The sequence below is a fragment of the Falco naumanni genome, chromosome 15 (genome assembly GCF_017639655.2).
Source record: "Falco naumanni isolate bFalNau1 chromosome 15, bFalNau1.pat, whole genome shotgun sequence".
Taxonomy (NCBI): domain Eukaryota; kingdom Metazoa; phylum Chordata; class Aves; order Falconiformes; family Falconidae; genus Falco; species Falco naumanni.
In genome coordinates, this window is record NC_054068.1 from 8602389 (window position 1) to 8616725 (window position 14337).

Genomic DNA, 14337 nt, shown 5'->3' on the forward strand with positions numbered 1-14337 from the left:
TTACACAAATTGCTCTCAAGAATTATGAATTGTCCTGTCAAGAAGTCATAGTGCAGAGCTGACCAAAAATCCGCATTATGCATCTTTGAAAACCCTTGGCTTTCACAGGAGTGCACAGTTATTCTCAGTACAATCCTACGGTAAACTTCCAGGTAAAAAAATATCTGTGACTTACAAAATGCCTCTAAAATTATTTCAGAGATCATAGAAGTAGGGAAAGTTCATCTTTTTCATTTCTAAAACCCAGGAGGCTAACGCTCTTTGAAATCAAACCATAAATATACATTTCTGTCCTGCCTGGAAACAATAAACGATAAAACACACTGCTTTCTGAGTTCATTACAATTTACTGTGAAAGCAGCATGTATTACATCTTATGAATTCCTATTTCATTCTGCTTAGGCTCTATTGTAAGTTTGATCCTTTCTTATTTTCCTTTCCAAGCAAATGCCAACTGTGCTTCAACAGTGTAAAAAAAAATACATTAAAGACTTGATCAGCTCTTGTATAAGGCCAGAGTCATGACTAATCTGTAATGCTAGGCAGCATGCTATGAATGCTTAGTTTTAAAAGGCAGAATTTGCAATAACATCCAGTTGCAAGGTTTACTATGGCTCACCCTCATTAAATGCAGTGTACACATAATGCAAAGTTACAGTACATGCAGGTATTTTCTCACGAGGTTGCACAACGGTCAGTGTTGTGACAGGGTGGCTATTTCTAGGTGGCAGCTTGAATCCTGCACTGGAGTGCAATAGTTGTAACAGCTTCAAAGACAGCAACTTATTCTGTTGAAGGAAAACTAACCTACATTTTCCACAGAGGAAATATTTCAGGGATCTGCGATGCAGTTTTCCTCATGTTCCTGAGTCAGTGTGTCACTGTATCCAAACTACTGGAAAACAGATACGAGCAAACTGCACCGGGGAAGTACAGTTTCATCTCCATATGCATCCACTCCTGTGCTTCCTGCTGAGACCTCCGGCAAATGTACCAATTAGTACCAGTTGTGTTGCTGATTTTCTGATCAGCTTTTTTTCATACTGGCAGGCAAAAGCTTTTTGAGACAGAAAATGCTGATACAAATATAAAAGGCAGGTAAGCTGGCACAAGTAGATCTGTAGTCACTGACTTAGAGCTACAGTACATTGCAGGTGTAAAAGGCATGCCCCTCTGCATTCTGGTGATACACTTCAGCCACGAGTCTCAGCTACAGATGTTTACATTATTAGGGAAATTGTCATCATATGTTGGAAAACACTGCTACGTGAGTGCAAGCAATGCAATGTGATATGAAGTAAAAAATGTACGCCTTTCTTATGAGAGAAAACCTTTTACTGTGCATAGAGTGCTTATCTGTTAAAAAACACTATGATGAGGTAATAAAATACATATTTTGTAAATAAACTTTTACCACTGCAGATGTATTTTATATTTTTTCTCTATCTGTATGTGCATTTTCTAGACTATAGCAGAGGTTTTATCACATGCCAACTACTAGGACAAACCAATTTTACTCTTTATGTCTTCAGACAGGGCAAAAGGGGACTTCAAGTCATACATATGTGGAAAACAATTAATTTTACATTGGGTACATAAATACTTTGTTAGAAAAACATGCCTCTGATAAAGTAAAAATGATACAAAGTCTAGATGCAAACATTCTCCAACCCCAAACCAGGCTCTTAATACCTTACAACTTTAGTTTTTCAGAACAAGCTGGATAAAAATGTAGGTTACTTATAGTGCAATAGATTGTACCTGTTCCAAATAAAACCAATACAGTCATTACACTCTTCCCTCTTCTTTTTTCTTTTTGTCTTCATCTTTGAGACAGACTACCAAGCTTGTAGAGAATCTCAGCAGGATGCCAAATCATTTTAACCTAGCCCAGCAAGATATCCATTGGAACCACAGTAGTAAATATGGATTTTGAATTAAAGATCAACAATTATCTAGACTAAGGCTTATAGCCTTTATTTTCTTCACTATTACCTAATTAGTCAAACCTTTATTTCTTTTATCAGTTATATATGTCTTTTACCATTGGTGTCACTTGCCTGTGTGAGATGGAAGCATGTATAACAGCAACTAAAACTAGCACTTAGAAACAACTGCACTGAAAGCAAATAAATACATGTTAAAAAATCTCCAAGTCCTTTTGTGTGAATGTAAGAGGGGTAACAAGGAAGACAGAGAGCTGTGTGCACTGTTGTGGACATAAATCCCTCTTTCCTAAGCTCTTAATCAGACAGAGCACTATTAATCTTTCTCTAGTAGCAGCTACATATTTTTAAATTACACTATAAACCCAGGCAATATGATAATTAAAAGAAAAAAAAAAAAAACAAGCCACAAACCCCCCTACATTACTTTTTTATATAAGAGAACATGTAATACATGCAATAGCACTTACTCTGTGCAAACTTAGGAGGATTGTCATTAACGTCAGTGAGTGTAATTGTCACTGTTGTAGTTCCAGAGAGTCCACCCATATGTCCTCCCATGTCCTTTGCTTGGATGACCACAAAATATTCTTCTTTGGCTTCTCTGTCCATATTGGGAAGAGCTGTTTTAATTATAGCTACAATAAGGGGGGGAAAAAGTCAGACACAGACCAAATCCAGTTTTGCAAGTATTCCTATGGATATGTGTAAATATTTATATAAAAATTGAACTTCTAAACAGCCAGTTCAATTGCCTCTTAGTACCAAGGATAAAGAAGAATTTGAGATTCTCAGAAAAGTATATTCGAGGTCACTTACCTTTATTTATTTAAAAGTGCAATGAAATTGTGGTCCAAAAGCCAAGAATCAATCATACCTGTGATACATATTAATTTTTACATTTTCTTCCTGATAAACATTTTGGTTTCTGTCTTACCTCCAACAGAAATCTGTTGTTTACCCACAGAATTCACAACCAGAAGATGACAACGACATAATAAACTTAATCTGTAAGCACTGTTAACTGTATTTGTCAGATGTTTTCAAATATTTTAAACCCCAAACCATTACTTAATCAGCTCTTGTATATAATGCAGGCTACAGCTGTTCCCTTAAGTCCTAAACTGAGTGCCTAAACCTCTGCTGGAGAATGGCAGCATCTCCTTCTGTATGTCTTTCAGCATAGTCACCAGTACTGCAAACTCCTACAGTCACCTCACAGTCACCTCATTGTCCCTACTCAGGAGGGTCACTTGTTGGACAATCTCCTCAGTAAGCTGCTATAACCCACTTTATTAGGTTAGAAGTTTTTAAAGACAGAGAAGTAAAATGATCTGTAGTATATAAAATACTAAATGTCAGTGAGCTAGCAGGAAGGTATCTGCAAGGGACAGTCCAGTTAAATACGGGGCCAGATTCAGGCAAACCCCTAGAAACTTTATGGACATCTAATAGAAAAAAAAAAAAATTCTGTCCAAAAATTTCTCCACCTGTAATGTGATATTATATTGAAAACATTCAGTATGAGAAGTGCAATACTAAATGTTTAATGGTAGATTTCAATCATACTCATGACAGTCTAGTAATGTTCATTATAACAAAAAGATCATAATCAACTAAAGAACTCCCACTAGACCTAGGGAAAACAACTCTAAATATTAAAGTAAAACATGGCATTTATTTCCTTTTAATCCTGTTTTTGAATTCTATTTTTTTAAAAAATAATTTGTCTGTGAAGAGAGAACACGAAGTTCAAGTTATTGAATTATCTTAGTGGTTAAGCGAAGTGTAAGAGTGCTGGGGGGAACTGAACCACCATTGCAGCAGCTCCTTTAAACCATGGTGTTTGAGGGTTCTTATGAGGCATAAAGAAGAGCGCCTTGTACTTACAGAGTTGAAGGGCACAGTTTATGGGCAGACATTGACAGTGACTCACCAAGTCTTTGGAAGTCATTAAAAAAAAAAAAAGAAGGGAAGATTTCTATATTGTACTGTATATTTGTTAAGATGTGCATGTTGAATAGAGTGGCCAAGTTCACACTCTGAATCATACATATCTGTTACGGGGCCTGATCATACATTTCATTAGCTCTCAGACTGTATTTATTGGTTTTCTCCCCCCGCACCCCCCACCCCACCCCCCATTCTTTATTAAGTACTGTCAGGAGGGTTTGGATGTCAATCAATACTTACTGCAAATCCCTTAGTTTTGATTTCTCTATTGGGACTAACATAGCTATGGAGACTTCAAATAGCAATTTTTCTTTCACATGGGATAGTTTATATTAAATAAGCTTCTTAGATATGACACTGGCTGAAATGCCAAGATTGTCTATTCATGTACTTCTGGTGAATAAAGAAATGTTCCTATTCCTTATTATTAATAGAGATGCATTTTAGTAAATTTTAGAATCCATTTATCTTTAGTATTGTAACATTAGGAATCTGATCAGACCTTCTCTTCTTGGCTGAGCAAAGGACCAAGCTAAGAACAAGGGGGTGTAAGGAATTCCAATACAGCAATATGCTTGCTACATAAACTCCCAAACAACATAATATCAGTCTTGTAACCTACACTTTTGTAACTGATCACCATAAAATATTGTGTGTTGTTGTCTTACATATTTTATAAATATAATTCTGGATGAAAATGAAACCTCTGTTTTATGTCTGCAACTGCATAATCTCTTGCTCTCAAAGAACTGGATGCGTAATCAGTGATTTTTTCATTCCAGCATGGGGCAGGAGGGGTTAGGAGCAGCAAGGCCAGCTGCAGTGCAGTTAGAGGTGAGTTAGGAGCAGAGCACAGAAAAAAGGCAGGCAGGAGCTGTGACCTCCCCAACGAGGAGCCAGACTGCAAAGGGGCCAGTCAGGGTCCCTTTCAGATCCAGAGACAGTGGCCAGGCTGAGCCACAGAGTCTGACGGTCACCCAGCAAGTGCACAGCAAAAAGGTAGGTCTGAAACCAGGCCAGGAAACCCAGCCAGAGGGTCTGGAAGTGGGTCAGAACTGCTAAAGCACAAGACCAGCTGCAGATGTAGCACAGCTGGGGGCCAGCAGAAGAGCCTCAGCCCAAAAGCCGTTCCCAAGGACAAGGAGATACAGCCTCTGCATGAAGCTTTCTTCATGACAGCTCACATCAGCAAAGCAGTTGACCTTGAATGCAGCCAGCTACACTTCTAAACTTAACTGACTAAACTCCTTGAAGGAGGTTGTGCTCAGGACCCGACAAATCCAATGAAATCCAGTGCTTATAAAACCAATGAAGCAGCCTTGAAGTACAACATTTGTGTAATTCAACTATTCTATTCCATCTATAGGAGTGGACAGAAGTTATTCTGCAAAACATTGAAGAATATGCTTCTGTTGCATTTTTTAAATTAAAACAGGGAAACAGTAAAACTCAGAAGATAATAATAAACATTTATCAGATGTGATAGGTGCAAAATACATTCAGTAAAAGAGTAGGGTCATAGTTCCTCTGTAACAGCCTGGGTAAGGAAGGTAAATTATACTTACGTCTAAAAGCATTTGACAGTTGTGACTGGTTTGGACTGATTGGTTTACTAATTGGGAATAATAATGATGCATTCTGCAAATAATTCTATTGTTATAAATGAGATGACTCAAGAAAAGGATGCTAACATAAACTTAGTGTATAAGAATTCGGTCCACGAATTTTTTTTTATTATTATTTTTATTATTTTTTTTTCACTAACAGAGCTGATCCAAAGATCAGTGAAATATTTGAGTGGGTTTTGTGTTGTCTACTGTAGCTTTTCCTCCATTACTATTTTTTAAGCAGCTTCCCTTGCTTCTTTTTTATTTTCTTTTTTTAAAGCCTAATTTACAGATTTAAGTCTAGCCTACAGATGACTTGTATAAGATGCCACATTTTGTATCCAATTTCCTCCAAGAAAAGTTAATTATTTCAATAAAGTGATGATTTTTCCTAGGCATGTATTTTAATTTGTCTCTTAATGTATGGAACAGTCTAGCCCTTGTCTAAGGTTTGGAAGAGATCAGGAAGATTAAATACCTTAAAGAGCACCTAAATCAGAATTAGAGTTTCTGACTTTCAAGATGTGAAAAATTGGGGGGTGGTGATGGGGTGTGTGTGTGTCTCTCTCTCTGTCTGTATAAAGATACTAACACAACCTGTTATTTCAATAGTTTTATACATATTTCTATCTGCTGTCTCAGCCATAAACCATTTGCCCGATTAAAAAATAAAGTCAGGTTTCAATTTCAAACACGATAAAAAGCTAAAAAGACGTTTACTGTTTTAATTACTGTATGAGGAGCTGAAGATTTTTAAACACCAAATATAGCCAAATTACACAGGATGACTGTAACCACCAGCATTTCTGTATTCAGACTCTACAGAACAGAGGTCAGCAAAAGAGAAGTGTCGATATCTCTTAGGAGGCAAATTACTAAACATACAAAGTCTCCATCCTCACCTAAGTAATGTGATTGAGACAAAGACAGACTAAGAGAGTCATGCATAGAGAATTTCAAGGTTAACTATTTGTTCTTTTGCTTTATTGACCAGTTCTTAGGCTAGGCTCACAAGAAGTACTAAAATTTTCAATCTATTTTTAGAAAACAATTCAGGCTCACCAAATAATAATGCACATACAGTACACAGAACATTAACTCATTGAGCATTCCACCTGCTCTACTTCAATTCAACACAGAAACAAATCGAGAATAAAAACATAATCACGTTCAGCATGCTATGATGGATGAAAATGATATGTGCCAAACAGCAGAGTAGTTTAAAAGCGAGGGATGAGAATTACCGTAAACTAATGTAAGGTAGGTAGACGCTTGTTGGAAGATTGTATTCAGAGCAGTTATCAATGGCTTACTGTCAAAGTGGATAGATGGATGAAGTGGTTCATAGGGTTTGTTCTGCTTCTAGCATCATTCAATATTTCCTGAATGACGGAAGACAGGAAGAACTTATCAAGCCTGTCAGATGACAAAGTTGGGAGCCACTGCAAATGCTGGAAGAACAGGATTAGACTTCAAAACCATTTTTACAAATTGGATAGTCTAAAAAAGCAGGACGCAACTCAGTTTGGCAATTTAAAAGCATCTTGTGTGGGTGAAACAATTAACTTCACAATTACAATAGAGCAGATGACTCACAAGGCAGAAAAAAATGTGGAGTCAAAATGAGCAGAATATGAATCAACAGCGTTTTGCTGATAAAAATGTTCAGACATTTCCTGGTATATTAGCTAGTATGTTATAAGGAAAAACTGCGGAATAATCCTTCCAGTTCACTCATATTGATAAGGCTGGAATGGTGTATCCAGTTTTGAAAAAAAATGGTTCATATAGTTAGGGAGAGTATGAGGAAAGACTTTACAGCCAAATATGTAAGAATTACTGGGAGCTACTTTCCTTTTCCACTGGGGATAAGAGAAGTGATGGGCCTTAAATATAACCCACAAAACAGGTTTAAATTGCAGTGAGAGAGATTTCAGTTAAACAGCAGGGGAACACTTCCTAAAAGAGAAGGCAAGTGCAGACAGAAGGCTGCCTGTAAAATACGAAGTATTTCCATTACGGAAAGTTTTGAAGAACCTCTCAGAGAAATGTCTGTTGAGAATGAAAAGGGACAAACCCTGATCCATTGGGGGCAGGGGCACTCACTGCATTCTCACTTAAGGTCCCTTCCCTCCATATTATGCACGATAAGGCTTTATCTCTATGTACTCTAAAATATTTCACCAACCTTAGTCCTGGGAAAATATTCAGTGGCCATGTAGTACAACCACTGAACAGATACCTGCATCATAATCCAGCTATGGATCCTCTGACTGAAGCTGGAAGCATCAGGAAGCAGGTTGGAAGGTAAAGAAATCAAGGAGTAATCTATTTCTTCAATAAGGAAAACACCCCCAATATATGAAGTATTTTTTTTTTTTTTGGCTGAGTTGCTTTTCCTAAACAGCTATTGGTGTCACACTGCTCAATAGCAAATAAAACAGCTGCAGAATGGGATTTATTTTTACAGTGGTCCTAAATGTACACACTGAGCAATTTGCACAATCTGCCTCACAACTTGATGCAGTTAAAATGCACCCCTGTGGACTACTTTCAAAAACCTATTTAGAAGAATATACACTGTCTCACACTGAAAAAGATCAGGGGAAAAGAAACAATGTCAGAGGCTACAGCTGATGAAGAGAAAGAAGAGAAGCAAGAGGAACAATAGAAATGAGGATCTGTTTTTCACTTTTTACTTTCCTCTCCATTATTTTAAGGATCTCTTTATGCTAACACTGTAGGACTACACATAATAATAATTGAGAACATGGAACAAAACCAAGCAATCGTTATGCAAAATTGGAATCTGGCCCTGAAAAGCCTTTCTTAAGCATCTCATTCATCTCACACATTTTGATGAAGACTTCCTGCTATTTCAGCTTGCCTACTTTGGAACTTTCCTTTCTTCATTTTGGAAGAGCTAAGTAATTGCTTGGATCTTCCTTCTGTGCTAAAATCTTGGTGGAGATTCTTATTAAATGTAAAAGTCATTTAGGACCCAAACTCCTGAAAAATCAGTCCTGTAATTTCTTCAGAGAGCTGTGAAGTGCATTCTTTGTATTCCCATGAAGAACACTGACTTCAGTGACGTTTTAGCAGTCCATAAAAAAGTTTCACTTGGAGATCTGTGGAAAACCTGTACCATAACTCCCAACAAAATAATAGATCGCAACCAACTTTACTGAAAATTAAAAACAAATAAATCTAGTACTTTGATGATGTGATACAAGAATACTGATCCACTTTTTTAATGCATAAAAGTTGTATTTAAAAAAAATAAAAAATATCAAATACACTTATTTCTTACATAGTTCTAATGCCTTAAGATTTTTATTTTAGCAAGACAAGAAAAACATCTGCAGTCTCTAGCAAAATCAGCTACCTTCCTGGAAAAATTATCAATTACAGGAGTTGTCTGAACTACATTCAGATGTAGATACGTTTCAAATCTAAGACATTAGCCACAGTAAAAGTAATTACTAGGTAAGGAATTAAATATTATGTTATACGATTTTATGTGGAGTGATTCTGTGCCTTTTTTTTATTTTTAATCGTACATACTTTATTACCATATATATTTTAATAAAGTTAATGGGGAAAATGCCTTTCTGTTAAACTGAGAGATGAAGGTTGAATATTGTTTTATTCATTCTCTTGTTTCTTGTTCAGCCTATAGCCTATTGTATTTTCCTTTTCAGCCCATATTACTTCTATTTTTCTGTATTCTGATCTTACTTTCATTCTGAAGTAGACCTTGCAAGTTTGCCATTGTGCATAAATTAACACTACCTACCTTTCACTATATATATTCTACTTGAATATCATATAGGATATGACTGGATAACACCTACTGAAATACTGCCTTTTTAATTCAGATGAACTTGTATCATGTTTTATAGTATAGGTAAAAGCTTTGATCTGTACTTACCAGCCAGTCCCTTTTCCTTGGGACCAAGTTTGACTGGCACTGTGAAAGGATCACTGTCACCAACTGACAATGAATGCAGCGAATAAACGTTCTGCACTGCATTTATGAGCTTGTTTCCTTAGGACTTTATTTGTAATGATCCTCTAATTCCTATAATTATAGTAGACACTTTACAGAATTGGAATCTTTTTCTGATACTTTCCCAATCTAGCTGTGTAGTTCAAACTCCTTTCTCTAATTCAGTCTCCTGAAGCACAACATTATTTAGATATATAGTCCCTGTTTTCCTACCCAGCATGAGTAAAATGGTTAAGTCCGAACTATCTCACTAGCTTTCTAAAACATTAGAGGTATTGCTCTGAACTGCAAGAAGTATGTGTGATATCAGCTTTTTTGTTACTACTATTATTAGATAAACTCTAGAAGCAGAAATCACTTTTTTCAAATGCCAGTCTCTCTTGATCTTAAGCCACTCATCTTTGCCTTACACAGAACATCATAACTGTTTTCAAATGTCTCTGCAGTGATTTTAAACTTCCTTATTAAACAGAAAAGACAGCTCTTACTGTTCCTGAAGGACCCAACCCTACATACCTTATCCATAACAGTTGCACTTTATATTTCTAAATAAAAAGCAGGCACTATAGGACTGAACTTCAGGTCTGCTGTGCTAGCGGTTTGCCAGTACAACTCACTCTCTTAATGGGCTGTCACCAAGACAACTCTCAGAATCACCAAAAAAATCTCTGTACAAACACCTTAACACAACTCCTTAGGTTGCACAGTATACTTGGTACAGAATGTCAAGAAAAGGCTTATACTAGTTTGAAAACATATTGTATTTTCAGCATTGAGCCTAAGTGCACGCAATGCTGTCAAGACAGATCTGAGGGTGCTGTAGTGGAAGTGTCCACGTGTAAACTCCAGAAATCAGTGTAAACTCCATAAATCCTTGCATGTGCTGGAGCCGATCCTGCTTCTTGGGAATGTTGCTGTCTGGGCTGCACGGACCTACTTTCTGCATGCTGCTGCACACACCTGCCTTCTCTAGGAAACGGGCTCCTACACATCACTTGCTAAGACATCTACCCATCCCAGTTCATGCCTCTTAAAATTATTTCAGTTAAAATTTAGTTAACTTTAAATCTGTAGTAGTTAGCAAGGATATCACAGCAGAACTAGTACGTAAAATGAGCTAGAAAGCAGCAGCTCAATCCAGGCTCGGACTAATGTCAAACAAGTTCTTTCTCCACACTAATCCCATGAGGGTTTAAATCTAAACTGTTTAGAAACTGAACTGTTTAGAAAGGCTCTGTTGAACACAAGTTCGTTCTGTTCCTAGCATCTCATTACTTCCCCCTTACAGTTCCAGATTACTTCCTCTATCAAAACTGTTTTCCCGTCTCTCTCTAGTTTGAAAACGCTACTTAGTCATTTTACCATGAGTAATTACAGAAATAGTCCCTGTGCCTCTCTTGTTAACACTTCTCAAATATTTGTGCAGTGATTTCATACCCTGCTTTAATCACCTCTTAATCCAGTTTAAACAAATTAAGTTCAATCAAACTTCCATTATAAGTAATATTCTCTCACCTTAGCTACCCTGCTTTGAACTTTCTTCAGTATTTCAGCAGTCTTTCTTATGATGAGGGGTCTCCTGAATACTACATGCAGTATTTTGAGGGCAGCTTGTGCTATCATTGATATGTACCACTACTAACAAACTGGACATTAACAACCAGATGGAAGAAATAGTCTGAAACATCACAAAAATAGGTGTAACTCGGAAGTTGCTGTCATATATCCTCTTGTTACCTTACTTGTTTTTATTTTGCTGGACTGTATGTCAAGGTATAGATGAAGGAAGATAATAAAGGAAGCGAATTAAAAGAAAAGATTCAGACCTGACTTCTGCTGAATGCTGTTCTCATTCCGCCTAGGCCTACTTATTTATGTTCTGATTTCAGAACCACAGGTTCAACACTGTGGTCCAGAGAGGGCCATATACTAAATCATTAATAGCTCTGTTGATTAAAGCATATGCACTTTCACCTGAAAGTAAAAGCTAGGTATATGGGGTGGATGGGTGGGTGGGTGTGAAAGAAAAAAAAATAATATTCATTCTCTAAAGAAATATCCACATTCTATTAGGAGAGTTTTTATTTTCTAGGTCTCCTGTTCCAAGCTGTACTAACTTGAACTTTGGCTTTGTACCAAATGACTATATCCAAGATGGCAGCACTTAAAATCTATTCTTTTTCATATATAGTAAAGGTTTTTGCTTGAATAATGCAATGCGTTTTTCATTGCAGTAGGGCATTTGGCGTAATTTGCCTTCTTCATATAACTATGTTTCAGGTATGTGTAGGATTGACATTATTTATGTTCATGTGAAACGTAAATAAGTCAGAAACAGCTGACAATGTATTTTCTTTGCCATTCCTATATTGTAGAACACCATGTCACTTTATATTATGTTCCATTATGATAAATTCATTTTTAAACTGAGAGTCATGATCTATATTAGATCTTGAAAAACTTAAAAGAAAGAAGTGTACTTTAGCTACTTCTAGAAGTCTTAAGGAACCCCATTCCCCAGCACTGTGGTTGTCATTATTTAGATTATAAGAGAATACATACAATATATACAACATATAAAGCCTTTACAAATAACACACACTAGTCAGGGTATGTGACTTCAGTTAGTCAGATGTAACTATAATGATTTATGGAATACATTTTAGTTCACCATGAGTTTCATTACTAATCTGATCTCATCATGTTGTAAGTTTAGTGTCTTGTAGAAAAAAACCTGAATCTGTATCTTTGTAATGTATTATTTATATTTACTCTCTATCCAACAAAACCCGTAGCTATATGAAAATTCATCTACAAAAAGTGAAAATTATTCAGAACAAGCCATCAAAAAAGCATTTACCCTAAGTCAATTCAGAGCACTGAATGAAAAATAACTTCTGAATTACCTTCTTTCATGTATCTATAACTCACACAGAAGAACTTGCGTACTGGAATTACAGAAGTATATGCATTTTTCATCTAAGGTAATGGAAAATTATTGTTTTATGGGTCACTTACCAATACTTGCCTCTGTGCACCCAGTATTATAGAATTGTTTCAGCAAGGAGGTTGAGAGTAAAGTCGGAGTTTCAACCAAGACTGTGATTCAGATAAGAACTACACATAGTTAATGTCAAATAGGTAGGAACAAAAAAGCAGAATGTAAGCAACTGCTTTCCTCACATTTACCCTCAGGTGTAGCAACTCTTTCTACCACAGGAGCGAAGCCATATCCTACACCTTTGCTCCCTCTGTTTATTCAGAGTACTACAGAAAAAAAGAGGAATTGGGAGGCATGATTTGGCTTATTCCTGATGGTGAGCTCTCAGCATACCATTAAAACTAAGCAGCAAGGTCAGACAATCTTTAGTCTGAGCCAGGAAATGAAAAGTTATAGTCAGTACAGCTTATCTATGGCTGCCCTGGTGCTGGCACCTGCACAGATCCAAATCTGATCTTAACTCCTAATAGACAAAGCTAATGAAAGGCCAGGCACCTAGAAAAATAGTAACTAGATGAGCTCTAAGTAACTATACTTTTGATAACATTTGATACACTCCCATGAATGGCATAAAATCACAGAATCACACAGAACGGTCAGGGTTGGAAGGCACCTCTGGAGATCATCTAGCCCAACCCCTGCTAAAGCAGGGTCACCTACAGCAGGCTGCACAGAGTCGTGTCCAGGTGGATTTTGAACGTCTCCAGAGAAAGAGACCCCACAGCCTCCCCGGGCAGCCTGTGCCAGGGCTCTGTCACCCTCAGGGTAAAGAAGTTCTTCCTCATGTTCAGCTGGAACTTCCCGTGGTGCAGTTTGTGCCCGTTGCCCCTTGTCCTGCCACTGGGTACCAGTGAAAAGACCCTGGCCCCATTCTCTGCATGCATTGGTAAGACCTGCTCTCAGTCTTCTCCAGGCTAAACAGGCCCGGCTCTCCCAGCCTTTCCTCATAAGGGAGATGCTCCAGTCCCCTCATCACCTTCACAGCCCTCCACTTGCCCCTCCCCAGCAGTTCCCTGTCTCTCCTGAACTGGGGAGCCCAGCACTGGACACAGCGCTCCAGGTGCAGCCTCACCAGGGCAGAGCAGAGGCGCAGGATCACCTCCCTGCACCTGCTGGCCACGGTCCCCCTCATGCACCCCAGGATCCCACTGGCCTCCTTGGCCACCCGGGCACACTGCTGGCCCAGGGGCAACTTGCTGTCCCCCAGCAGTCCCAGGTCCCTCTCCGCAGAGCTGCCCCCCAGCAGGTCAGCTCCTAGTCTGTGATGGTGGAGGGGGCTGCTCCTTCCTAAAATGTTTACATTCAGAAGTGGATCGGTTTAACACAGTCCAGCTCTTAAAACAGTTGATTCCATTTGGGGAAAGACACAATTCTAGACACAATATCTGCATTCAGAAACAATGATGTTTCAAGTGAATTAGAAAGGTTTTCAACTTAGCAGAGACACTAACGAAATGTAATCACATAGAAAATGTAGCTGTACACACACCCACATCTCTCCCCCTTCCCTTACCAAAAAAAACCCAAAAAACAACCAACCCCCCCCCTCCAAAAAAAACCCAAAAAAACCCCCAACCCAAATCTAACAAAACACCCCAAACTGCAAATATACTCCAAACCCTAAAATATCTTCCACACTTGGAGGATCATCTTCAGTTTTGATTTCTTTTGGATAACATGCTGCTATACCTTGCTGTGCTGCTTGAATCTGTACAGTGTCATAATAGTATCCATCCCACATGAAAACTTCTGAATGTGTAAGATAATGTGCTTTCCCAGCCTAGTTACTAAGAGTTGTGATGGTTCACATTGCTAAAGTTG

General features: G+C 37.9%; 1 protein-coding gene across 3 annotated transcripts in view; it reads right to left on the minus strand.

The window, feature by feature from the left end:
* Positions 1 to 14337, minus strand: part of CDH8 (cadherin 8) — a 214366-nt gene that overhangs the window by 63775 nt on the left and 136254 nt on the right. For all 3 annotated transcript variants that reach the window (XM_040615518.1, XM_040615519.1, XM_040615521.1), the window contains exon 6: positions 2417 to 2584. In XM_040615518.1, coding sequence (XP_040471452.1) covers positions 2417 to 2584 — 168 coding nt within the window. The remainder of the gene's footprint in view (positions 1 to 2416; positions 2585 to 14337) is intronic.